The sequence below is a fragment of the Somniosus microcephalus genome, chromosome 11 (assembly GCF_052327205.1).
Source record: "Somniosus microcephalus isolate GS21.2 chromosome 11, FLI_Smic_1.0, whole genome shotgun sequence".
Classification (NCBI taxonomy): Eukaryota; Metazoa; Chordata; class Chondrichthyes; order Squaliformes; family Somniosidae; genus Somniosus; species Somniosus microcephalus.
This window is the reverse complement of record NC_140997.1, coordinates 24,035,481-24,062,851: the sequence shown is the minus strand read 5'-3', so window position 1 is coordinate 24,062,851 and position 27,371 is coordinate 24,035,481. Positions and strand designations below refer to the sequence as shown.

The following is a 27,371-nucleotide window of genomic DNA, read 5'->3' as shown; positions in this document are numbered from 1 at the left end:
TCAACCATGTCAAAGGCTGCAGACAAGTCAAGAAGGGTGAGGAGAGATAGTTTACCTTTGTCACAGTCACACACTACACGATGTAGCCACTTGCCTTGAGATCAGCTGCTAACATCAGCTGAACAGCTCTCCTTGTGGATTCCGGCCTGACATTGCGGCTGAATGATTCCCCCCTTCCCCCCATGGCTAACACCCGCGGGCTCCCAGCTCCTGATTGGCCGTTTACCAAAAAATTCCTGTTGATCTTTTATTCCTATGTGGCATTAAACGTCTTCCTACGTATTCCTACAAAGAAAGGCTGCAAATGTTGTGATTCTGGTACAATTTTGCTAAATAATGAATACACTCCGTGCAATAGTTATTATTCACACTTCAATTATACTCAGTGAACGTCATCCTCATAGACCGTGGGCGGTCTGTTGCCCCTCAAATGGCGTGCTTGTTTCCACTGAGAGAGGGCCAGCTTAGACTGGGGGATGGTGGGGAATGTCCTTGTGTAAAGAGAGGCCACTGCGGATTTCTGATGGGGTCTGGGTTGGGGGGGGCGGGGATGGGGGGGCAGCGGAAGGAACTTCCGCCGACCTGCACCATAGTCCTTACCATCAAAGGAGGGAGCGCCCACGGGAGAGTTTTCCCCTTGCAGTAATTCCAATCATTCCTGCCTCCGGAGTCCAAGCATGGAACACCCCAGAAATGCTGCCAAATAATTCTCGAGATCATAAAGGAGGTTGATGAGCTGGCCGAGGCTGGGGTGGTGGCCTCCCAGTGCAGCAATTTGGCGCTGTGTGTATCACTCTCCACCTCCCCCCCCCCCCCCCACCCCGCCCCACCACCAGCCTCCCCCCCTTCCACCCCCATCTCTAGCGGGCGGTCAAGCTATGTCCACACTGGCGTGGCACCTGCCGGGATATCATAATGAGCTGTCCCTACCCTGACCCCTGATAACCCACTGGTGTTAGGAGTGGAGTGACCAATCTGTCACACTTACGCTGGGCCCAGATATCTATAACGACATTAGCCCATTAAACCACCTGAAGTGCGTCATTGGTCCTTTCCAAGCTCTGAAAGATCCCATGGCACTATTTCGAAGAAGAGCAGGGGAGCTATCCATGGTGTCCTGGCCAATATATTTATCCCGCAACCAGCATAAGAAAAACAGATGATCTGGTCATTATCACATTGCTGTTTGTGGGAGCTTGCTGTGCGCTATTTGGCTGCCGCGTTTCCCACATTACAACAGTGACTACACTCCGAAAGTACTTCATTGACTGTAAAGCGCTTTGAGACGTCTGGTGGTCGTGAAAGGCGCAATATAAATGCAAGTCTGTCTTTCTTTTCTTTCCCTGCCAGTTGTCCCCATCCCTTTACTCTACTGAATGTATTAAAGAGGAGCTGGACGGTGCTTGGTACTTCTGATTGGAGCGATCAGGAACAAAATGTTTGTGAGAATGTACTAATCAGGCAAAAGGCTTCCTCTTTAATCTAGACGTACAATTAACTAAGGAACAACAACAACTTGCATTTGTATAGCGCCTTTACCGTAGTAAAATGTCCCAAGGCGCTTCACTGGAACGTGATCAGACATAATTTGACACCGAGCCACACAAGGAGATATTAGGACAGGTGACCAAGAGCTTGGTCAAAGAGGTTGGTTTTAAGGAGCGTCTTAAAGGGGGAGAGAGAGGGGGAGAGGCCATGGTGGGATTCGAAAACAAGGATGAGAACTTTAAAGCCGAGGCGTTGCCAGACTGGGAGCCAATGGAACAGCTGAATAATTTGCATGACTATTCCCATGGCAACCAGATAGTATGCGTGTAGAGAGCTTGAACGATGTTCTGAAAATTCTGAGGTTTGTTTTTGGAGTTGTGATGAGGTGAATTCTCTGGATTGATTGCCTTTCAGTAATTAGAGGCACGGCAGGTAGGGGGGTCAATAATTACATCAAACTCTTACTCATCTAATTAGAGGAGACACAAGCCAGACAGGAGCACTGCAAGAAAAATCCAATCGATGGCAGTAATCCTGAAACACAGCACGCAGCAATAGCAGGCCGTCCCTATGGCACCCCGCCTGTGTCTTGGCATTTGATGGGCTCTGAAATCGTGTCCATTGTTGTGTGGCCCTCTGCTAGCTGTCTTCTCCAACCCAAGAAAAATAATGACGGAAAAAGCCTCCCAGTCAGCGTCCGAAGTTTTCCAGCAGCCATTTTTGTGACCTTGTTTTACAATGATCAATCCTAACGTGCTTTTACTGTCACCGCTCAGGTCCTTCCAAGCGCCCCTGTTCATTGGTGCTCGATTCCTTGGTTCCTCTACCGATCTGAGTCACTGTTCCCTGTGCCTCTTGCCTTGGGGAATCCGGCAAGTTTATTGTGGAATCCCTGTTGGCTGCGTGAGGCCTGCACGTTGGGAGCGAGCGGCTCCATCAAACCAATATGTTCAATATAAAACGCAGCTACTGTTTGGCCTGGCACCCATTGTTTCCCAGCAGTTCAGTTTTTAGCAGAATGATACTGGGGCTAAAACCGTTAAATGATAAGGACAGATTGCATAGACTAAGCTTGAATATAGAAGATTAAGGGGTGATCTAATTGAAGTGTTTTAAGATGATTAAAGGATTTGATAGGGCGGGTAGATAAAGAAAAGAAAGACTTGCATTTATATAGCGCCCTTCATGACCTCAGGACAACCCAAAGTGCTTTAAAGCCAACAAAGTACTTTTTGAAGCTATGCAGCTTTAGAAAGTGCTAGAATGTCCTGTTACACCCGGCAGCGCTGTTACTATTGACCGGTCGGAGGGGAAAGTTGATAGATGAAGGTGCCGATGCAGGAATATGATCATGGGACTGTCCAGGGCATTCATAGTGCGAGCACCTGTAAACAACTTTGTTAGGTGAGATTGGGAATGCCATTGTATCGCGCTCACATATGTGCTACAATAAAGAAGGGTGATGGGTACACTGTCCTTGAAAGGACAGATGTCAGTTAGCAGGCGTGCACTGCCTTAGAAAACAGAGTGGATATTGAATTTGATGATGAAGGTGGCTGAAAGGACAGAATGTAGGAAACCAGAAAGAGAGGGGCTTAATTATATAAAGAATCCAAAATTAAATATTTTACATGAAATATAAACAGAAAGATTGGACTTGTTTTATGGCAAATTTCAAAAACTTTGACATAAAACATTATTCAATTCAGATTCACACAACCAAACCTCTGGAACAGCTGTATGCCCTCCTGCTTTCTAAAAGTGTTTCATAGAATCATAGAAATTTACAGCACAGAAGGAGGCCATTCGGCCCATCGTGTCCATGCTGGCCGACAAAGAGCTATCCGGTCTAATCCCACTTTCCAACACTTGGTCCGTAGCCCTGTAGGTTACGGCACTTCAAGTGCATATCCAAGTACTTTTTAATTGTGATGAGGGTTTCTGCCTCTACCACCCTTTCAGGCAGTGAGTTCCAGGCCCCCACCACCCTCTGGGTGAAAAAAAGTTCTCCTCAAATCCCCTCTAAACCTCCGACCAATTACTTTAACTCTATGCCCCCTGGTTATTGACTCTTCTGCTAAGGAAAATAGGTCCTTCCTATCCACTCTATCTAGGCTCCTCATAATTTTATACACCTCAATTAGGTCTCCCCTCAGCCTCCTCTATTCCAAGGAAAACAATCCCAGCCTATCCAAGCTAAAATTCCCCAGCCCAGGCAACATCCTCGTAAATCTCCTCTGCACCCCCTCTAGTGCAATCACATCCTTCCTGTAATGTGGTGACCAGAACTGCACGCAGTACTCTAGCTGCGGCCTAACTAGTGTTTTATACAGTTCAAGCATAACCTCCCTGCTCTTGTATTCTATGCCTCAGCTAATAAAGGCAAGTATCCCATTGATGTGCCTCAATAATTCCGAGACTCGAAGGTAGCAGAACAAAACAAGGCTTTTATTAACTTAGAACGAAACACGTAAGCGAGAGAGATGTCGTCCTTCTGGAGATTGGGGCTAGACTGAAGCTAGCTTACAAACGGGGCCAGGTATGGGCGGAGCCCTACACACAGCACATTCCAGCACATTCCAGTATACAATACAGCACATTCCAGTACACAATACAATGAGGTCTGGGGGAAGGGAAATGACACTGAAACCGATCTCAGTCACAGGCAGTGATGAATGGAAATATTTCATCACACCCATATGCCTTCTTAACCACCTTATCTACCTGTCCTGCTACCTTCAGGGATCTGTGGACATGCACTCCAAGGTCCCTCTGATCTTCTGCACTTCTCAGTGTCCTACCATTTATACAATTAAACATCGGGATTTCTCTGTGTGCTATTCCACAGTTGGTCCGATTCATGCAGTTTAACGCCAATAACTCATTTATTTTAAAAGTAGAGGATTTTGGTTTAGAAGGGTGGCCACTTCTCCTGGAGGACACCTTCTGTGGCCTGGGACACCTGATCTGGAAACCTGAGATGACTGGATCTGCTCTTAAGGTAAGAGCTTCGGTGCACACGGAGGGTGTGGGAGGCACCGTTAAGGCTGGATGCTGTTTCATTGCATCTGCTGACTTCCCTCACGTTTCACATTTCCCTAATTTCTTTTGAAATCTCCTTATAGTTCTGCAGTGCCACACACACAAACCTAAGCCATGCTCTTTCTCTGGTAGGTTCAGGTACTCCCTCTCAGAAGGCACCTGTTGGTCGCGGTGGCTGTTGTTTTGGAGTGAAGCGGTCACCATCAGTGGATTATGGCTCCAAAGGGTAGAGAGCATAGTGACATAGCACTCGTGGCTCCCATAGACCGGAGGCTTTGTTTGTGGCTCCATGGAATATAAAATAAAAGATTAAGCTGCCTGAATTGGACTGATAGTGACTCCTACTCAAAAAGATTTTAAACGTGTGAAATGGTCACTCGTGGATGCATCTTTTGCAATTGGAGGAGAGGCATTTTAAACAATTTTTAGATGACTTGGGTACCTCTTTAGCTGACAGTGTAGAATCTGACGCATTTAGTCGGAAAGAAAGGGCTTGAATTTATATCGAGCCTTTCATGATGTGCCAAAGCACTTGACAACAAATGGATTACTTCGGAAGGCCAGTCGCTGCTGTGTTCCTCTACATTGCAACAGTGACTACACTTCAAATGTACTTCATTGGCTGCAAAACACTGGGATGTCCTGACGTCTTGAAAGGCGCTATATAAATACAAGTTCCTGCTGTCGTCAACTGTGCATGTTTTACCAACCTTGAGAATACAAAACCAAGGATGCAAATTTTTTAAAATGGAGGAAAGCATAACTAATTAGGCCTAAATTATCTTCAGAGCAAGGGTTTAGCACGTGACCAACTGTTAGTGGCAAGATTCATGAGTAGCAACCAAGGAGGCTGTGGCACCTGTTCAAGGATCTTGTCCGTGAAGGTTGTCAAGTATGGAACATGGACCTGGGCCATTGGCCTTCACCTTTGTTGAACTGGAGGGCGTCAAAACCACCAAAAAATAGATACTTGAGTGCAGTAAATGAACCTATTGCTTATCCATCCTTCTGACCCCCTGTTGTTTTGAACTAAACCGTCCAAGTGTTACTATAATATAGGTTCTGGTTCTGATTGTTTTGAAGGTAGGGGCAGAGCAAGGAGGGGACACCTGAACTAGTTGCCCAGGGTTAAGTGTCTTGGCGGAGTATATTCATTTTAACCAACCAAGTTTCTATATCAGCAGCCAACTTTAGTTGGTTGTAGCAGTAGAAACCATTGCGAGAAAAGTAGAAAATGCACTGAGACCAACGTTAATGATAATAATGGGGTCGGCGGTATTACATGAACTGTGCGTTAAACTGAGTTTCATTTGTCTGATTGGTGACAGGTTACCTGTTTGCTTTGGGACCCCTTATGTTTGTGAGTATCTGTGATGTTTGGCTGGAGCTTTTTACAGTGCAGCAGGCATACGGCATCAACCTGGCAGCAGTGGGGATTGTGGCTTTCGGCTGCACAGGTAAGGCTGAACTCTAACGTTTGTTTGAGTGTCATGTGCAACATTCATTAACCTCGCCTCACCACTTTTGCAACCACTTTCCCTTCCTCTTTTATTTATTTCCTCCGCCTCCCTTAGATCGCTACATGCCATGCATCAACCTTCGGCCGAGTGAGTGGGGCTGGAATTTATCGGCAGCCAGTGCTCCTCCTAAGTGGCCACTAGGTGCAAGAGAGCAGCTAAAATGGCGTGACCCCTGGTTCCCCCCTCCCCTCACCCCCCCCCACCCCACGCCCTTCCTTCCCCACCACCCCGGCCGCTCGCATCTACCCCTCCTCCTCCCCGCTCTCCGCCACTCCACCTCCTCCCCCATCCTTCCGTCCCTCTTGCCCCAATACTTCCCCCCACCCCCCCGCATCCCAACAGGCACCTCTCCCAATCTCATGGCCATGGTAGAAAACCAGTGAAGATTCATGGCTGCAGTGTGTACCAGCTACAAGATGCACTGCAGCAACTCGCCAAGGCTTCTTCGGCAGCATCTTCCAAACCCGCGACCTCTTCCACCTAGAAGGACAAGGGCAGCAGATGCATGGGAACACCACCACCTCCAAGTTCCCCTCCGAGTCACACACCATCCTGACTTGGAAATATATCGCCGATCCTTCATCGTCGCTGGGTCAAAATCCTGGAACTCCCTCCCTAACAGCACTGTGGAAGTACCTTCACCACACGGACTGCAGCAGTTCAAGAAGGCGGCTCACCACCACCTTCTCAAGGGCAATTAGGGATGGGCAATAAATGCCGGCCTTACCAGTGACGCCCACGTCCCATAAAACGAATAAAAAAAGCCTGCAGTACCGGAGTCCTACTATTCCATACAATAGAGTCATAGGCCTAGAAATTCGCTGGGTGCCAGTCTCGCTTGGACGCCGGAAGTCCCGCCCCGGAAGGAGCCGCTTGCGCCAGCCCGATATTCAGTTTCAGCGCCCCAAACGGAAGCGGGGCGCTGCTCGAGGCGCCCCGCATCCATCTTGGGGCGCTGCAACTGAATATCGCAGCGTAAGCGCTGCAGCACGGCGCGCTGCAGTACTGCAGGCCTTCCTCCCCTTCTTAAAGGGGAGGGGCCTGCACCAGCGCGATCCGAGATTGCGAGTGCCGGCAAAAGAGCCCAGCACCGAGGAGAAGTGCCGGGCTCTTGGGACACAGCCGGCACTGCCCGGGGGGGGGGGCTCAGGAGGCCGGGGACGGCGGCACGAGGAGGTGCTGGCAGGCGGCCAGCGAAAAAAATGGCCGCCCCGCACCTCCCCTTTAATTAGCGCCACTACCGCCACAGGTAGGCCCCCCTGAACCGGTCGCAATTTGCGACCGGCGCTACAGCGGGGGGCGCGACCAAATATCGCGTTCGGGGCGGTAGCGGGGCGCTGCGCACACCGATGACGTCATCGGTGGCGGCGCAGCACTACAGGCTAACGCCGCCATTAGCGCCTCGCTAAATTTCGCGGGAGGCGTGGCCAGTGGCGCTAAAACCACTAAGTGCCCTCTTTGGGCGCTAACTGGTGGCGCAGCCCACCGAATTTCTAGGCCATAGAGTTATACAGCACAGAAAGAGGCCCTTCGGCCCATCGTGTCCGCACCGGCCATCAAGCCCTATCTATTCTATTCCCATTTTCCAGCACTTGGTTCGTAGCCTTGTATGCTATGGTGTTTCAAATGTTCATCTAAATGCTTCTTGAATGTTGTGAGGGTTCCTGCCTCTACCACCCTTTCAGGCAGTGAGTTCCAGATTCCAACCACCCTCTGGGTGAAAACATTTTTCCTCAAATCCCCTCTAAACCTCCTGCCCCTTACCTTGAAACTATGCTCCCTGGTTATTGACCCCTCTACTAAGGGGAAAAGTTCCTCATAATTTTGTACACCTCAATCAGGTCCCCCATCAGCCTTCTCTGCACCAAGGAAAACAACCCCTGCCTGTCCAGTCTCTCTTCATAGCTGAAACGCCCCAGCCCAGGTAACATCCTGGTGAATCTCCTCTGCACCCTCTCCAATGCAATCACATCCTTCCTATAGTGTGGTGACCAGAACTGCACACAGTATTCCAGCTGTGGCCTAACTAGCATTTTGTACAGCTCCCTCATAACCTCCCTGCTCTTATATTCTATGCCTCGGCTAATGAAGGCAAGTAACCCATACGCCTTTTTAACCACCTTATCTACCTGTCCTGCTGCCTTCAGGGATCTATGTACATGCACACCAAGGTCCCTCTGATCCTCTGTCCTTCCTAGGGTCCTACCATTCATTGTGTATTCCCTTGCCTTGTTAGTCCTCCCAAAATACATCACCTCACACTTTTCAGGGTTAAACTCCATTTGCCACTGTTCTGCCCATCTGACCAACCCGTCTATATCGTCCTGTAGCCTGAGGCTTCCCTCCTCGCTATTTACCACGCCACCAATTTTCGTGTCATCTGCAAACTTACTGATCATACCTCCTACATTCATATCTAAATCATTAATGTACACTACAAACAGCAAGGGACCCAGCACCGATCCCTGCGGTACACCACTGGACACAGGCTTCCAGTCACAAAAACAACCTTCAACCATCACCCTCTGCCTCCTGCCACTAAGCTAATTTTGGATCCAATGTGCCAAATTGCCCTGAATCCCATGGGCTCTTACCTTCTTGACCAGTCTCCCATGTGGGACTTTGTCAAAAGCCTTACTGAAGTCCATGTAGACTACATCAACTGCACTACCCTCATCCACACACCTAGTCACCCCCTCAAAAAATTCAATCAAATTGGTTAGACATGATTTCACCCTGACAAAGCCATGCTGACGATCCTTGATTAATCCTTGCCTCTCCAAGTGGAGACTAATTCTGTCCCTCAGAATTTTTTCCAATAATTTCCCTACCACTGATGTTAGGCTCATTGGCCTGTAATTCCCTGGTTTATCTCTACTACCCTTCTTGAATAATGGTACTACGTTAGCTGTCCTCCAGTCCTCTGGCACCTCCCCTGTGGCCAGAGAGGCTCTGAAAATTTGTGTCAGAGCCCCTGCAATCTCCTCCCTTGCCTCACACAGCAGCCTGGGATACATCTCGTCTGGGCCTGGGAATTTATCCAGTTTTAAGCCCGTTAAAACCGCTAGTACCTCCTCCCTCTCAATGCTAATTTGTTCAAGTATATCACAATCCCCCTGCCTGATTTCTATGTCTACATCGTCCTTCTCCATAGTGAACACAGATGCAAAATATTAATTTAAAACCTCACCTACATCTTCCGGCTCTACACACAGATTGCCACTTTGGTCCCGAATGGGCCCTACTCGTTCCCTGGTTACCCTCTTGTCCTTAATATACTTATAAAACACCTTGGGATTTTCCTTTATTTTGCCCGCCAGTGTTTTTTCATGAAGAACCAATGCGCTGCCCTGCGTGCCAGTTTACAATATTGCCCGTATTTTATTCCTTCTCATTTCCTTTGTTTGTCGTCGCTTTCATTCTGGTTTTGGCTGCAAGATCACGTCTGTATGTGCGGGCTGCATTGCGGTTGTCATTCATTTCAACCTTCACAGTGTTGTGGAAAGAGCTGTGACATTGTGCTGTGCTGTTCGAGAGCCACTAAACTAACCCTTAACATTATTATGCAGAAATGATGTTTTCCAGATGCTTCATGGTAGAAAAATGGAAAAAAAAATTGTTTAAAAAAAGAGTGGAATTAGCGGGAGAACAACTTGTGCTTCTGTAGCTCCCCTCATGCACAGGGACACTTTACAGAGCAGAGGTCAAAGCTGGGGGGCTAGGGGGAACGCAAGGCTGGGTGGCTGGGGTGAAAGCACAGTCTGTAGCAAAGGATGTCTTAGGAGGCGTTTTGGAAGTAGAGAGGGAGGCGATAAAGTGGAGGTGTTCAGGGAGGAAGCTGCAAAGAATGAGAGCAGAGTGACTGAAGGATCAAGCTGCCAATGATAGACCACAGGGTGTAGGAAGAGAGGAATAAGACGGTGACTGAGAGGAGAGTGCATGTGGGGATGTAAGGTCGGAGGAGGCCGCTGAGATAGGGTGGGGCAGGCTACGGAGGGTTCTGAAAGTGAGAGCAAGGATCTTTAAATGATTAAAAGGGGAGTGGAAATCTGGAACTCGCTTCCCCTCCAAAAAACCATTGAGGCTGGGGGTCAATTGAAAATGTCACAACTGAGATTGCTAGGTTTTTGTTAGGCAAGGGTATTAAGGGTTACGGAACCAAGGCGGGTAGATGGAGTTAAGATACAGATCAGCCATGTTCTAATGGAATGGCAGAACAGGCTCGAAGGGCTGAATGGCCTGCTTCTGTCCCTATGAATCACTGAATCACGAGCCAGTGGAGCGTTACAAGGACCCTGGCGATGGGAGTGTAGCACTTTGTGTGGGCTGTGGCATTCTGAATGATTTTGACTGTACGCTGTGGAATCTGGAGGTGGGGTTGCCAACAAGGAGAATCCGAGCCTCAAGGTGATAAAGGCATGGGTCAAGGGCTCGGCAGCAGTGAGGAGCGAACATGTGGGGCTGGAGGGAGACAGTATCTTGGAGGTGGAAGGAACTGGGCAACACATTGGACAATGCGCTGATTTCTGCCTCAGGAACTGGTAAACTAACAATGATGCAAGTAGAGTAACCTCTCACTATAGCCCTGTGGTGGAACACAAACTGTGCAACACTTTGCGACAGTTTATTAATACAGCACACTATCCCAACAGCATAGTCCTTATTATGGCACTCCTTGCTATGCCATGAACCTTAATAAGACAGATCGCTTCTTCGCTTAAAAAAAACTGTATTGGCCCTTTTTCTGTAAGAGACGTGCACTATAATGCACTTTTATAAGTTTCCCCTAAACAGTACTATGGGATCTGGTATAAATGGAAGTTGTGCTTGTACTAAATAGACATGTTGAATAGTCACGGTCACTATCTGAAAATGGCAGCGAGTAAACAGAGTTTATCAGGCTGATTAAGCAGTGACCTTGCCTAAAGATGGCAGCTTAATGGAGAATTTAATGTATTTGGTCATTTACTCACTTTTGTTGTATTAGTTTCCTCTCCCCCTCCCCCCCCCCACCATTTTGAATGTTATTTTTCTCTCCACCTGTTTTCAGATCCCCTCCCCGCAATAGCTCAGCTTAGGGGACAGACTAATGACTTGATGCCGGGCCTCTGCATACGGCGCCTTGGAGCCCAGCCTGTAGGAAGTGTGCGGGATCAGCCTGAGTAACTCTGCCTCCAGTTGACTCTTGCACCCTTGGGTGAGGAAGCGCCTCACCAGCGCTGAGTGCCTCCCCCGCGGTATGATCGGGAACTCGCCGCCTGGGCAGACGTGCTCTCTAAATTGACAACTAATCTTTGCACATTTTTCTTTCTTTTGCATTAAGTGCAGCAATCGAGTTTCTATGGTTACACAGGGATGCTGCCCAAACGCTACACACAAGGGGTGATGACGGGCGAAAGTGAGTACTTGCTCCACTTGTTTTTTAAAAAATTCCAGTGAATGGATTTTGATAGAAATCCCAAAACTTACAGATATTGAAAATATTTATAGGAAGAATTCAATTGAAAAAAGGTTGCTTGCCCTCTGTTTCTAATGCCTGCGATACTATATTTCTTGTTTTAACTTTATCGTTTGGTGTAATGTACTCCAAATTAATTAGCTTCTGTCACCATCTCATTGAAATGTATAATCTCATTGAAATGTATAAAATTCTGACAGGGCTAGACAGATTGGATGCAGGGAGGATGTTTCCCATGGCTGGGGATTCTAGAACGAGGGGTCACAGTCTCAGGATATGGGGTCGGATATTTAGGACTGAGATGAGGAGAAATTTCTTCACTCAGGGGGTAGTGAACCTGTGGAATTCTCTACCACAGAAGGCTGTGGAGGCCAAGTCACTGAATATATTTAAGAAGGAGATAGATAGATTTCTAGACACAAAAGGCATCAAGGGGTTTGGGGAGAGTGCGGAAATATGGTATTGAGATAGAGGATCAGCCATGATCATATTGAATGGCAGAGCAGGCGCGAAGGGCTGAATGGCCTACTCCTGCTCCTATTTTTCTATAACATACCATAAGAACATAAGAAATCGGAGCAGGAGTAGGCCATTCAGTCCCTTGAGCCTGCTCCACCATTCAATAAGGTCATGGCTGATCTTCTACCTCATCTCCACTTTCCTGCACTATCCCCATATCCCTTGATTCCCTTAATATCCAAAAATCTATCGCTCTCTGTCTTGAATATACTCAACGACTGAGCCTCCACAGCCCTCTGGGGTAGAGAATTCCAAAGATTCACCACCCTCTGAATGAAGAAATTCCTCCTCATCTCAGTCCTAAATGGCCGACCCCTTATTCCGAGACTGTGACCCCTGGTTCTAGACCATCTGTTAGGGTCACCAACTCTGGTTGGACGTATTCCTGGGGGTTTCATCACATGACCTCCCGCCTCCAACCGCCCCGCCCCGTCAAACAGTCCTCCCCTCCCCACCTCCAATATTTTTATAACTAATAAATGAAAAGCGCACAGAAAAATTTAAGGCACCCAGGATTTTTCTCCTGAGTTGCGCATAGCCGTATCCAGGAGATGACTCTTCAATTCTTGGAGACTCCAGGACAACCCTGGAGGGTTGGTAACCTTACTATCTGTTCCAGCTGAGCTCCGGTAATCTAAGGTCAGGTTCAGTTTTGGCTGTCCAATTGTATCAAATCACCTTCAACGGGAATGGCTATCCAGCTAGAAGGAGGGGCTGGCTTTGTGATGCACAAGGCCAAAGCAAAACTTCCCTGTTTCCTGTTGACACTTTAAAAACACAGTGGCTGCCATGAAGGGGCAAGAGTTCTCCTTAAAGGGGTAAGCTTATTGGGTGAATGGATTCCCCGGTGTGGTACTGAGCCACGTAGACCAGGAATGCCCCAATTTCGATCCACAACCTTCGCAGAGTGAGTGCATCCCATTCAGGGCACCATTTGGAAAGCGACACTTGGCCTCCGTGTCCTGGGCTGGCAAGAGGAGTCATCAGCCGGGGTTCCTGGTTCAAAATATTAGCCAGTTACCCTTGCTGAAAAAGTTTGCCTATGTGGACAGGATTGGGCTCATCTGTGAAGTCCTTCATGATTAAATAGATGTTCACGCGGCCCATACATAAAGAATGAGCACTTGGGCAAGGTACAAGAAGACCACTGGTGCCCGTGGAACCATTCTGAGTAAGAGTTAACGTTTTCATAAGCTCGAGTTTCTCCAGTGTTTTCTCTTGATTCCATCGTCTGAGGGTAGAGATTATTCCTGTGGTTCTTCTCTGAACTGTTTCCAGGGCTTGAAAGACTCCGCATAATACTCGGAGGTATGGGCTGCCCAGAGCACTGTACAAATTCAGCATGACTTTCTACAAGTTGTACTCTTATATATATCTCATATATATACAGAGACATCGGAAGACAATTCTGTAATAAATTAGGGCCAGTGTAATGCCTTAGTGTCAGCTGGGTTGAGACTAACCAATCGGATTCTGCAGGGCTCCTATGGGGAAAGAGCAGGGGGGAGTGGGACTAATTGGATCGCTCTTTCAAAGAGCCGGCATGGGCACGATGGGCCAAATGGCCTCCTCCTGTACTGTCGCGATCTGGAACGCTCGACCTGAAAAGGTGGTGAAGCTGATTCCATTAATAATTTTAAAAGGGAGTTGGACGGGTTCTTCAGGGTTACGGACAAAAAACGGGGACGTGTGACTGAGCATGACTGCTCTTCTGAAGAGCCGGCACAGTCACGACGGGCCGAATGGCTACGATTCTATGCTCTATTGTTTTGCCTTCATACTTAAGTATTCCATTTGCTCTGCAGTGACTGAACGTTTCGAGTGTTGACTGACTAACGCCTGTAGATATTTGAAAGAGGAGAGGAGAAAATTGGAGGGGAAAGAGACAAGTCCCCATCCTATGGAAAGCCTCTGTTTCTTCGTTGTTCTTAGCAATGAACACCAAGATTGTTTTTTTTCCTCCATTACAGGCACTGCTGGTGTCATCATTTCCCTCAGCCGAATTTTTACCAAACTCCTGCTTCCAGATGAAAGAAAAAACACCATCATCTTCTTCTTCATTTCGATCGGAATGGAGATGATGTGCTTCATCTTGCACTTGCTGGTGAAAAGAACACAGTTTGTGCGATATTACACCGCTCATAGTAGCAGGGGCCGCGAACAGCTCAAGGGCAAAGGTCATGTGGATCAGGGCCCAGGCTACCGGGTCCATCACAATGTCAATACAGAGGAAGTAAGATTTGTAAGTTTTTACTTCACAATGTAAAAGTGAAACTGCTGATAGACAGGATATCTCAGCGGGTACCCTGCAATTTGAAGACTGCTCCCTGTGATTGCATCCCATTTCTCCCACGGCTTTTTCCTCTTTCAGTCGCGGTCCAAATATTCCCTTTTAGGCCGGGAGGAACTGTGGCGGCCTTCATTAGAGATTGTCTGACAAACCCAAGTTTGTTTTTTTGGAGGGGCAAGAGGCCGGTGTCGTTTATGATGCGGCGACATCTCCTATTGTTCAAAGTGGGTGTATGTCATTGCATTTTATACCGGTAAATAAATTAATAAAACTTTGACAACTTTTTTTTTTGTAAAATGAATGGTCTTTTTAAATGATTTAGCTTATCGTTGCTTAGCTGGGGCCAGACCAAAGCCACTTGCAAATGAGCCACTCAGATAAAGCACATTTGGGACCACCTTGGGGAACCGGTGCGACGGGTATTGGCTGGATTTTGCACTTTTGGTTAGCATGCTGTAGATTAAGACAGGAGTGTATGTACTGGACATCGCTGGAGAGGAGTTCACAGAAATCACAGAAACCCCACAGTGCAGATAGAGGCCATTTCGGCCCATCGAGCCTGCACCGACACATATCCCACCCGATCCCCGTAACCCCTACACCAACACATATCCCACTCTATCCCCGTAACCCCACGTATTTAATCTCCCTAACACTAAGGGTCAATTTATCATAGCCAATCAACCTAACCCGCACATCTTTGGACTGTGGGAGGAAACCGGAGCACCCGGAGGAAACCCACGCAAACACGGGGAGAATGTGCAAACTCCACACAGACAGTCACCCGAGGCCAGATTCGAACCCGGGTCCCTGGCGCTGTGAGGCAACAGTGCTAACCACTATGCCACCGTGCTAAAATATTAAACTAGGTAAAATATTGGTCTTAGCCAGGATTTTGCCTTTCGTCATTCTCATATAGAAATAATTTGACACTATTTTGCACTATTGTTTTAATGTGAGTGATTCACGCAGATACAAGGGAAAGGGCCAATTTAACTTCAGTTCCTCCTTGTAAATAAGAAAAAATAATAAGTGTACACCACACTGGCCCCTTTAACGGGCTAAAGAAATTATTTGCTTTTCTCAGTTTTCTACGGTTTTAAAATCATGAAGGGTTTAGATAGAGTAAATAAAGAGAAACAGTTTCCAACGCTTGAAGGGTCGATAGCCAGAGGGCACAGATTTAAGGTGATTGGCAAAAGAGCCAGAGGTGACATGAGGAAAAACTTTTTTACACAACGAGTGGTTAGGATTCGGAATGCACTACCTGAGAGGATTGTGGACACAGATTCAGTAATAGCCTTCAAAAGTGAATTGGATAAATACTTGAAGGAGAAAAATTTCAGGGATATGGGGAAAGAGCGCGGGGGGAGTGGGACTCACTGGATTGCTCCTCGAAAGAGCCGGCACAGACTCAATGGGCCGCATGGCCTCCTTCTCTGCTGTACAATCCTATGATTCTATGACCCTTGGATGTTTTTCTATGAAACGTGATCAGCTATCCAAGCCGAGGCCAGTTTTCTTCTCAAAGGAGACTTGTGTCCTCCCTGCCTCATCTTGGTCAAACTGACCCTGAACATGTTTTACCTTTAAGAGAAACAGAGAATGCCCGAAACACTCGGCAGGTCAGGCAACATCTGCGAAGAGAGAAACGGGAGTTAACTTTTCAGGTCGACAACCTTTCATCAGGACTTCCTTTTGTTCCCTGTGTTGGGGGGAGGGGCTTGACCTCTGGCCCTACCGCTGTCTAGGGCTGGTCATCACCAATTAAACCGACTCGAGGAACAGCACCCCATCTTCTGATTAGGCACTTTACAGCCTTCCGGACTCGATATTGAGTTCAACAGCTTCAGATCATAACCTCGGCCCCTATTATATTTTTATATTTTTTATCCACACTTTTGGTTTGTGACTTTTCCTTTTCTCTCTCCCACACGGCAGCTGTCTCTCACTCTGCCAGCGCATTTCACACTTCATCTAGAGCCATTGTTTGTTTCTTTACCTATCCTATTACTATCTCGTCTCGCCTTGAATATCTCTTAATGTCTCTTCTTTCATCCCCTCCCCCATTTCCCAGCCCCCAAACTGCCCTTTGTTTCATTTCCTGCCTTTTCTCTCAGTTCTGTAGAAGGGTTTCGACCCGAAACATTGACTCTGTTTCTCTCTCCAGGGATGTTGCCTGGCCTGCTGAGTTTTTCCAGCATTTTCTGTTGTTAAACCGACTACTGTTCGCCCCAAGTAGAGACCTGGCCAGACCACCTCATGCTGTGCATGCACGACTTCAGTTCCTCTTAACCTAAAGTGTGAAACCCTGCTGGAAATGTCTGAAATGAGATCATGAATCCCCTATTGCCTCAAAAGCAAAATACCGCGGATGCTGGAACTCTGAAACAAAAAGCAGAAAATGCTGGAAACGCTCAGTTGGTCAGGCAGCGTTTGTGGAGAGAGAAACAGAGTCAGCGTTTCGGGTCGATGACCCATCAGATGCTGCCTCGCCTGCTGAGCATTTCCAGCATTTTCTGCTTTCATCCCCTATTGTCTCAGATTGCGACAGTTTCAATAACTGCCCCGTTATCTCTCGGGTGACCTCATTAATATACCAACGCTCTCTCTCTTTCCCTGTCCCAGCAGCTCCAGCGTATGTCCGTACGGTAGATTTTAAACCTTTGTCAACTCACTTTAACATAAAAGCAGCCCTTCATTATAAATCAGATCCAAATTCTCTCTGCGGACAAAAATGGTTGAAAACCTCGCAACGCAGCAATAGGTCAGAAACTCGGGACTAAAGAGTTGTCGCCGTGTCTCTACCCTCATGCTCACCGATGGCGAGGCTTCGCACCGAGAATGGGGCCTCAGAATTGCCTCCTAGAAGTAAAGGGACATTCAAAGAAGGGGTGGGACTACTTAGAGATGAAAGGGGCTGTCTTGTGCTTGTGGGGAAGGGAATGGTAGAGATGATTAATAAGTGTTTTTGGATCTGTTTTCACAAAGGAAGTTGAAAGTAGGACTGTAGGAGTACCTGGGGATGGATGCGAAAGGATCATGAATGGAGAGAAATATTCAAATGGACATTGTATTTTTTTAAAAATCCAATGGGACGAAAAATAGGAAATCACCGGGCCAGAACACTGAAGGAGGTTGGGGAGCAGATAGTGCAAGCACGAACCAGAAATTTCCAAAACTCCTTGGGGTAGATTTTGACTCCGTGCGATAGTGTAAAACGGGGGATAGCGAGTCGGCAGCCTGTTTTACATCTCCTCCCACTTTTATTCCCCATTGAAGTCCACGGAAATAAAAAAACCAGGAGAGACGTAAAACGGGCTGCCGATTCGCTATCACCCGTTTCACACAATCGCACGGAGCTAGCATCAGTTCCCTTGAAATCGGGAATTGTGTCTACTCTTTTTATTAAGCACCCAAACAAATTAACTGTAAATTAACAAAACTTTAAATAAAACTTAACAAATCAAATTAAAATTTGGTTGTCCGGGTTGATGATGCACTCCAGTCCCCGTGGCACCCACCGGTCGCGGAAGTACTCAAGCGTGCCGGTGGACACCGTGTGCTCCATCTCTAGGGCCACCCGGGCGCGAACATGGCTGCGGAAGAGCGGTAGGCAATTGGGCTGAACGATCCCCTCGACCGCCCGCTGCCTGGACCAATTAATGGCTCTCTTGGCCAGGCCCAGGAGCAGTCCTACGAGGAGGTCCTCCAACCTGCCCGCTCCCCTCCGCACCGGGTGACCGTAGATCAAGAGCGTGGGACTGAAGTGCGGCCAAAAATCAAGGAGCAGCCCCTTCAAATAGTGAAAGAGGGGCTGCAACCTCTCACACTCCGTGTAGACGTGAAACACGGACTCCTCCAGGCTGCAGAAAATGCAGGCGGGGAATTGTGTCTAAGGGCTGGAGAGTAGCAAATGTTACACCCCTGTTCAAGAAAGGGTAAAAGCATAAGACAGGAAACAATAGGCCAATTAGTCTTACCTCTGTTGTGCTAAACTTCTGAAGGGCCAATTTTCTGAATGCACGCTCCCGGTGGTGAGTCTCGCCTGCTGGGAAATTATGGACTGGGTCTCTGTGATTTTTCCATCCATTAATCCAATCTGGTTTTCGCAAGATGATTGGGATGGGGTTTGGCTATTGGAATTGTATTGGTGAGACCACTGCCCCCTTAAACCGAAAACCCATCTTAGTTTTTGGAATGACAGCTGCATTTCCCGCCATTATTCCCCAAGGAAAACGGTATGGCGGAAAGCCCCCAATCGGATGGAGCCGAGCAGGATGTCCCAGCGACTGCAGCCTACATGAGGTTTGATGCACCGAAGTCGAAGCTAAGAAGAAACTGGCCGGGATTCAGAGGTAATCTTACATTTTCATACCTTCCTGTCGTGTTGTGTGTGGCTGTGTCAGTATAATTACCTGTCAGTACTTCAGTCATTATTCATCCAATCTGCATGGTGCTAATATTCGGGCTGAGATTGAGCTAGTACTTATTGTGTCGTTTGCATTAGTGCTGAGAGAGAAAGAACATGAGAGGTCAAGAAGATACATAGAATTACATAGAATATACAACACAGAAATAAGTCATTTGGCCCAACCAGTCCATGCCGGCGTTTATGCTCCACTCGAGCCGCCTCTCATCCTTTCTCATCTAACTCTATCAGCATAACTGTCTAATCTGTTCTCCCTCATATGCTTACCTAGCTTATCTACCATCTGTACTATTCGTCTCAACCACTCCCTGTGGTAGTGAGTTCCACATTCTCACCACTTTCTGGGTAAAGGAGCTTCTTCTGAATTCCCTATTTGGTTTCTTCACAGAATCACAGAAACCCCACAGTGCAGATAGAGGCCATTTCGGCCCATCGAGCCTGCACCGACATATCCCACCCGATCCCCGTAACCCCTACACCAACACATATCCCACCCTATCCCCGTAACCCCATGTATTTAATCCCCCTAACACTAAGGGTCAATTTATCATAGCCAATCATCCTAACCCGCACATCTTTGGACTGTGGGAGGAAACCGGAGCACCCGGAGGAAACCCACGCAAACACGGGGAGAATGTGCAAACTCCACACAGACAGTCACCCGAGGCCGGATTCTTGGTGACTATCTTCTACAGATGGTCTCTAGCTTTGCTCTTTCCCACAAGAAACGCTCTCTCTGTGTGTCCACTCTATCAAAACCTTTCAGAATTTTAGAGATCTCTATTAGGTCACCCCTCAGCCTTCTCTTTTCAAGAGAAAAGAGACCCAGCCTGTTCACCCTTTCTTGATAGGTATAACCTCGCAGTTCTGGTATCATCCTTGTAAATCTTTTCTGCACCCTCGCCAGTGACTCTATCTCCTTTTTATAATATGGCGACCAGAACTGTACACAGTACTCCAAGTGTGGTCTAACCAAGGTTCAATAAGTTAGCATAACTTCCCTACTTTTCATTTCTATCCCTCAAGAAATAAACCCTAGAGCATGGTTAGCTTTTTTATGGCCTTATTAACCTGCGCCACTACGTTTAGTGATTTGTGTATTTATACTCCCAGATCCCTTTTCTCCTCTACCCCATTTAGATTCTTATTTTCCAATATGTGACCTCCTTATTTTTATTGCCAAAATGTAATTTATCTATGTTGAAATTCATTTGCCAATTATGTGCCCCTTCTGCACGTTTATTAATGTCTTCTTGTAATTTGTTGCAGTCCTCCTCAGTATTGACTAATCCCCCAATTTGATGATGTCCGCAAATTAAAAAATTGTGTTTATGATTCCAAAGTCTAAATCGTTCATATAAATTGTGAACAACAGTGGTCCCAGCACTGACCCTTGTGGGACCCATTTTCCACCTTCTGCCACTCTGAATAGCTACCCTTTACTCCTACTCTCTGCTTTCCGTCTTGCAGCCAGCTAGCTATCCATTCTGCTACTTGTCCCCTGACTCCGTATGCTCTGGCCTTATTCATTAGTCTATTATGTGGTACCTTATCAAAGGCTTTTTGGAAATCTAGTTATATTACATCTACTACATTACCCTTGTCTACTCTCTCTGAAGTGAGTGAAGGCTTTACTGGTAGTAGAGGGTAGGTGTTGCCATGAGTGCCTTTACTTACCTTGGCCACCCTTGTGAGGACATTGAACTTTTTTCAGCACTGTGTGCTGGAGCTTGGACTGACTGCCTCTACACCTCCCTCTTGATGCCCTGAACCATCCTCTGATGGGGCTTCCAGCTCTCAGTGCCCATTAGATGGCCCCTCCTGACTTCTGCCAGCCCCACCTCCACAGAGGCATCTGAGAACCTTAGTGTCCTTGTTACTGCTGCTATGCTCTCTCAGCCAGTTTTCAGTGTCTGGAGCTTTCAATGTAAGCCCCCCTCCCTCCCACTGTTGAACTGACTGCTGTCTTATAAAGACTGTACCACAACTGTATTGTCCAACCTCCCAGCGGCGGTAAGCCAATAAAGAGCAGATTTTCTGCCTTCCAATGCGCCTCGCATGACCAGTGAGGGGTCTGGCAGGATAATACATAGAAAAGAATGGCATAGAATTTACTGCACAGAAACAGGCCATTCGGCCCAACTGGTCCAAGTCAGCGTTAATGCGCCGTATGAGCCAATCGCAGCGGTTTCACATTAGCGGGTGCTAGGACCACTCCGCCATGCTCCACCACAAAACTGTCAACAGGAGGAGAATCCATGTGGCCATCCACTGATGTCAGATAATTATCCTTGGTTTTGGAGGTGGCTTTGATGCGAGGAGGTGGCTTTGATGCGAGGGGGTGCCCTTCATCTATCGAAAGCGCTCAATATTTAGGTCATTCTTATTAGCGAAATTGTCTTTGGTGCCATTCAGTGCTTTGATGTAAGTATCAGGGAGGCGGTTCAAACACTTGATTTAGTATGAATAGGACCCTGCGGACTGATATCAGTTTGTTTACACCTGGGAAGCAATCCGACTTGAGGCCATCACTTCAATGTTTGTCTCTTTAGATCTTTAAAAACCAAACCCACTTCAACTGGAATTTGAGAAATAGCAAATTATTTGGGGGCGGGGGCGGGGTGGGGGGGGGGATGTTGGGGGAAACACTCCTGATCAAAAGAAATTTGTTGGGAGGGAATGAAGCTTTAATAAAGATCAATGGATTGAAAAAGCAATTTAACCTGGTTGCTGGCAGTCCCTATTCTCCAGGGAACCAGGTAGCAAAGCAGTTCATAAATGATAAAGTGCCGTGGGAGTTGGGATTTCCACCCTGCTTTCAGGAGCTCGTGCTGGGGTTTTGAAAAAATGGAACAGGAGCCACTAATAAATAAATGGTAAAAGCAAATTGCAAAAGTGTAAGTCACCTACAAGGATCAACACCTGTCCTTGCCTCGGGAGTTATGAATGATTAAAGTGACTAACATCATTTCAGGTCTCACTTGTACAATTCAATAGAAATCACGAGGCTGTACAACGTACTGCAGGTTCAGAACCGAGGAGAGCATGAAATGATAACACGTGCAGCTTGCACAATTATATAAGAGAGGAGTTATTTAACGCTTTTGTTTATGTTAGGGGGAGGGAATCACATTATAAGTGAACTTTAATTTAGTGGAATTGATACAGTCCACATAGAAACAACACTTGCGTCATTGCCAAAGTAACACACGGGGACGAATGGGAATCTGGGTCATAAAGTTGCGTCTCGGTTTGAATACCTCTTAATGTCTCTTCACTTCTCTTTTGTTCTCTCCCAGCCTGGCCTCTTAATCGATTTCATCTCCTGTGCTTTTCCAGTCTTGACAAAGGGTTTTGACCCAAAACGTTGACTCTATTTTTTTCTCCACGGATGTTGCCTGGCCTGCTGAGTTTTTCCAGCATTTTCTGTTGTTATTTCGGATTTCCAGCATCTGCAGTATTTTGCTATCATAAAGTTACCCTGTTGATTCAATTCAGCCCAGCAACCTTCTGTTGGGTTTTATTTGTCATTATATGTCCATCTCTTCCCCTGCAAGAATCTTATCAAAACACTATGGCCTACTGCCTTTGAGCTCAATGCTCAAATGTAGCAGCTTAGAGGTCACAAAAATCATCCAAGGTCAGTGCAGGTGAGGGAGGCCATTTAGCTCATCCTCCCATCGACACGCACGGGCTGGTGTTCAGATTTCCGCTTAACCCTCCGACGATGCTGGAGCCCAGGCCCAGTTTCCTAGTTCGGTGTTCATCCCATATCCAGAATGGACTCCTGGAGGGATTCCCACCGCCAAGAGGGAGCCCGCCAATGAAATCCCAGCACCGCAAGAGGCGATAAAGGATAGAAGGGTGGAGGGAGTTAAAATCGGCTCTAGTGCGTTCCACTATTGGGCCGAACTATGGCAGATGACATTTACATTGAACTTGGTCTTCGTTAGTTCTGCCCAATTGCTAACATTGTTTTTGTTCTACTGTAATTCCTTGGACGCTAGATCACTACACCCCCACCCCTCCCCCCGCCCCTCCACCCCACAATTTAGTATCATCTACAAATTTGACAAATTTACATTACAATCTGAATCTAGGTCATTTATGTCGATCAGAAATAGTGGTGGCTCCAGTACTGGAGATTCCTACAGCGTTCCACTTAGTACTTCGCTCCAGCTTGACATCACTCCCCTAACTAGCACCCACTGCTGCCTCTCATTTAGCCAATTCCTTATCCACCTCCAGCTGTAAGCTTGAAGGCAACCTTTCATGTGGAACGTTATTGAAGTCTTTCTGGATGTCTAGGTAAATTATATTTTAGGGTTTGCCAGTGTCCATTTGGGATGTCACTTCCCCAAAGAACATCACAGCAGCCTCTTTTGAAACCACATTTGCTCCCACGGACCTCTATTCTCAGTGCCTAATGATTCATTCTATTATTTTGCTAGTTACTAATGTAAGATGAATAGGTCTGTAGTTGCCCGGGTTTGTTTTATCACCTTTCTTGAAAAAAGGATACCGGATGTCCTTGTTTCCAATCCAGTGAGAGCTCCCCTTATTCACGGCTCTTCCATGAGGACTGGCAGCATTTAATGGATTTTGCCCCTTGTGCCTTGGTTATATATGGGTAAATATTGTGAGGCCCTGCACCATCGTTGGAGCAGATATTAGAAAATAACAGTCCATTGTCAGTAAAATTGTGGCCAGGCAAGTACTGAAGTGGAAAATCCTGGCCATTAGGTTTCATTGTAGACCCTCCCGTGGTGTCTGGCATGCTACCAGTGTTAATCTAGTGAATGCTTCCGAGACGCGATCATCTATCTACATATATATAAACCGATACATCTCTCTGTCTGTCTCTCTGTCTGTCTCTCTGTCTGTCTCTCTGTCCGGCTATACAATCAAAAGTTATAGAACGTACCTACACGTATGTTATATCGAAAGAAAGCTTATCGTTAGGGGACTCTCGTAGGCGTATTTACTTTTTCATCACACAAAAATTGTTTGGACAGTATACAAAAAAACGTTCAAAAATCCTCAAAAATCCACTCATTAGCGGTTGACCAATCCTACCTCTCATTAGCGTTGAGTGACGTGCTGCTTGACCAATCCTACAGTTCACTCACCTGATGGTTGACCAATCAGTGCATCACGGGCGGGTCCTAATCCTCCAGTCTCCTTAAACTTCGTCGCCATTTTTTCCATCCCCACAGGGACAGCAGCAGCAAAAGAAACCCCCACATTGCGGCTCCCGCTCCCGCCCCGCCGGAGCGGCAGGTAAGTTGGGCTCACTCGGGCCGTGCCTCACAACCGCTCGGCCCGACACACACAGCGGTCGGGGGAGCGGCAGCGGCCGGCCGTCAGCCGCGCGATCCGCGGGGCAGCTCAGCTCGGGTCCATCTCGGCCCGACAGCCCGGCCGCGCCTCAAGCGCTAGGCCCCGCACGGCCGCTATCACAACGGCACCGGGCCTCAGGCGCTAGGCAGGGAGAAGGGAGGGAGGGGAGGGAGGGAGAGGACCGCACAGGGAAAGGGGAAGAGGGAGAGAGAGGGGGGACAGACAGGGGCAGGGAGACCGCGCGGCCCAAAATTGCCCTGGCAATGCCGGGCACCACCAGCTAGTTTAATATACATTGGCCCGTAATTTCCGATAGGAGGCTTCCTGCGTGCGGAGGCCTCCTATCGGGAAAAAAATCTATGAACTTACCTGAGGGCTCCCGAGGTCCGGACACTTCCGCTCCTAGGCCTGTCCACAGTCGAAATGCGCAGGGCCCAGGTATCCCAGGGGTGCATGCGGTTCGCAAGCGTCCCTGAGATCGCGTGGGCCAGGCCAGCCAATAGGAGAAGGCAATCTCCTTTCATACTTTTGACATATAGACCTGTCAAATATATGAATGGAGATCACCCCAAAAACACAGTAAAACATTAAATACATTTTTAAAAAACTATCACGTTTTTAAAATGAGTTAAAATTACATTAAATTTAATACTTTAAACAAAAATGTAATTTTTTGAAAAAAATAATTAAAGTTTTTTACGGGGCTAAAAATAAACCTACCTTTTTTTAAAGTATTTTAAAATTATAAATAAGTGAACTTTTTTTAAAAAACTTTTTTTCAACTCTTATGCTGGTAAAAGCAGGCCTTACGCTGCTTTTACCAGGTGTAAGATTTCTAAGGGTTTTCAGCGGGCGGAGGTTCTGCAGAAAGCGGAACTCCCCCCGCAGAGGCCCTTCTCCAGGGCAGGCGTCCGATCTGTGAAGAGCATTCCTGACAGATCGGAAATGCCGGTTTTCAGCGCATGCGCAATGCATGCCTGAAACCGGCATTTCCGACGTCCCTATGGGTGTGTACACAGCTCGTACACAGCCGTAGGCATCGGAAAATACAGCCCATTAACTGTTTTTCGTTCATCCTCAGTTTTCTCTACTTGCACCTTGAAGGGACCTTCCTTGATAACCCCGTTTGCTGTTATAATAATGAGTGAGTTTCCCATTGTTGCATGTAGCCCTCGGAGTTACTCTCAATTCCAGTTCCCTCTTTGCCCTTCTGACTGGCTTTTTACATTCTTCCCAGTGGTTTCCTTATCTTTCTCCCTACAGGCTTGGTAGAGTGTATCTTTCTTATTTATTTCTCTTCGAATTATCTTAATCCATTTAGGATCACGTTACCTGCACTTACTAGTCCTTGGTATGCACTTAGCCTGCACACTCAGCAGAATGTTCTTTAAAGATTTCCATTTGTTCTCAACTGAGGTTTCTTTGTACTACCATAGCCAAATTTAGTTACGCTCTTCCCACATTTCATTGAAAGTTGTACATCTGAGTATCGATTTGTGGCGTTGGTTTCATGCCAAATTTGATTCTGTTATTGTCACCAGTACTTCCATTTCCTGCACCCTATCTAGATCACTTGCTATTACCAGATTGAAATGTGAGTTACCTTTTGTGGCATTCCTAATGCACTAGGTCTGAAAGTAGTCATCAATTACATTCACTAACTCAGATTCCAGACCACTTGGGCATTCCTAGTTTATATCAGGTTGGCTAAAGTCCCTCATTTATGTAACCTTTCTGTTTGCACAAACCTTCCTTAGTTCTTCATAGAGTAACCAATCCTTCTGTTTACTTTGACCCAATGGTCTATAGAATATATAATGCTCCCTTTGCACTACATACTTCAAGACAGACCATCTCATTGGAAAGCTCATCCTGTGGCAATTAGTCTACTTCTTTTACCTCGTTGGTGTCTCTGACATATACAGCTACTCCATCCCTTTTACAGTCTGGCCTGTTCTTCCTGAACACGCTAAACTCATGCAGTTGTTTCCATCTTTCTTTTGTGTCTTCCACTGCCCTACATACCCTCTGTACAAGGATGTTGGTACCAGTCTAGTTTAGGTAAAGCCTGTCCCATTTGCACAGCTTCCCCTCGCCAGAACTTTGTTCCATTGTTTTAGGAATCTAAAAGCTGCCCCTGCCCCCCGCCGCCCCACCCCTCTAGCTATGTGTTTATGTGTCTCATTTATTTCTGCCTGACTGCCCAAGCGCATCACAGTGAGAGTAATCCTGAGATTTCTACCCTTGTAGCCTTGAAGTTCAGTCTGGAACCAAACTCCTCAAGCTCCCTCTGTAGGACCTCCATCCTACTCTTTCCTATGTCATTGGGTCCTTCGTGTAAACAACAGCTTCTGGTTCATTTCTCTTCCTTTCATGAAGTTTTTCCACCTGCTCCATTCTTTCCATGACCCTGGCACCAGAAAGACAACAAACCTTTGGGGGCTCTTAGTCATGGCTCCAAATCAAACTATCTGTCCCCTTTAATTATGAAATCCCGCTCTACTGAAGCACCTCTTTTCATAGATAGTGTCGCGCTTTTTCTCATGGGTTATCCCTTGCTCCATGGTGTTGTGGTGAATAAAACGATTTAGTGCGGTCCTGTCGATTGAGGGTAATTGTGACTGATTAAGGCAATATGAAGAGAAACGAGAAGCAAGACAAGCAAAGCCAGTAGGCATCAGCATTCAGATCAACTCGTACATCAGATTTGAAGGATCGGAAAATGAGACTGCCTGACTTTAGAGCCTGAAAGCAGTGTGACAGCTTTCTACCGGTCCTGAGGAATTCTGATGGCCAAGCACTCTCATGAGGCAACTTGGTGAACTCGGATATATTCCTCCTATGCCATCAGTCCACCGCCAGAAAATGGATCCTTTACAACCAGGCTTCTAGGAGATCTTGTCATTTCCTGCTCTACCCAAAGATTGCTGCGGGTCAGACACAAAACCAACACTATATTGTCACAGAGTAGACGTCCACTTTCCCCATGAATACTGAATGCACTTCTTTCTTCTACTCCAATTGTTCTATTGATTTTCTCTCCTTACCTTCTTCCGAAGATCATGACACCTGCTGGGATTCAGTTGCATTAATGTTAGAAGTACTTCATTATCTTGCCTAACCTTGGAAAGTGAATGTCATTAGGTTGTTTGGCTGTAGGAAACACTATCCTAATTCTATCCCATCCGTACATCAATACAAGTACAGATCCAACAGAGATCCATGGATCAAGATCAGGAATCCTAACTAAGTTTACTCCCCTACTCGTCCAAGGATGCTGAG

At 46.9% G+C, this 27,371-nt stretch overlaps 1 protein-coding gene across 3 annotated transcripts in view; it reads left to right on the top strand.

Moving 5' to 3' along the window:
• The window catches only part of slc29a4a (solute carrier family 29 member 4a), a 204,357-nt gene that overhangs the window by 153,455 nt on the left and 23,531 nt on the right, over positions 1-27,371 (top strand). For 2 of the 3 annotated variants that reach the window (XM_086000349.1, XM_086000348.1), the window contains exons 5-8: positions 5,859-5,987; positions 11,374-11,448; positions 13,998-14,269; positions 18,552-18,675. In XM_086000349.1, coding sequence (XP_085856475.1) covers positions 5,859-5,987; positions 11,374-11,448; positions 13,998-14,269; positions 18,552-18,675 — 600 coding nt within the window. The remainder of the gene's footprint in view (positions 1-5,858; positions 5,988-11,373; positions 11,449-13,997; positions 14,270-18,551; positions 18,676-27,371) is intronic. The other variant, XM_086000350.1, reaches the window with a different exon arrangement.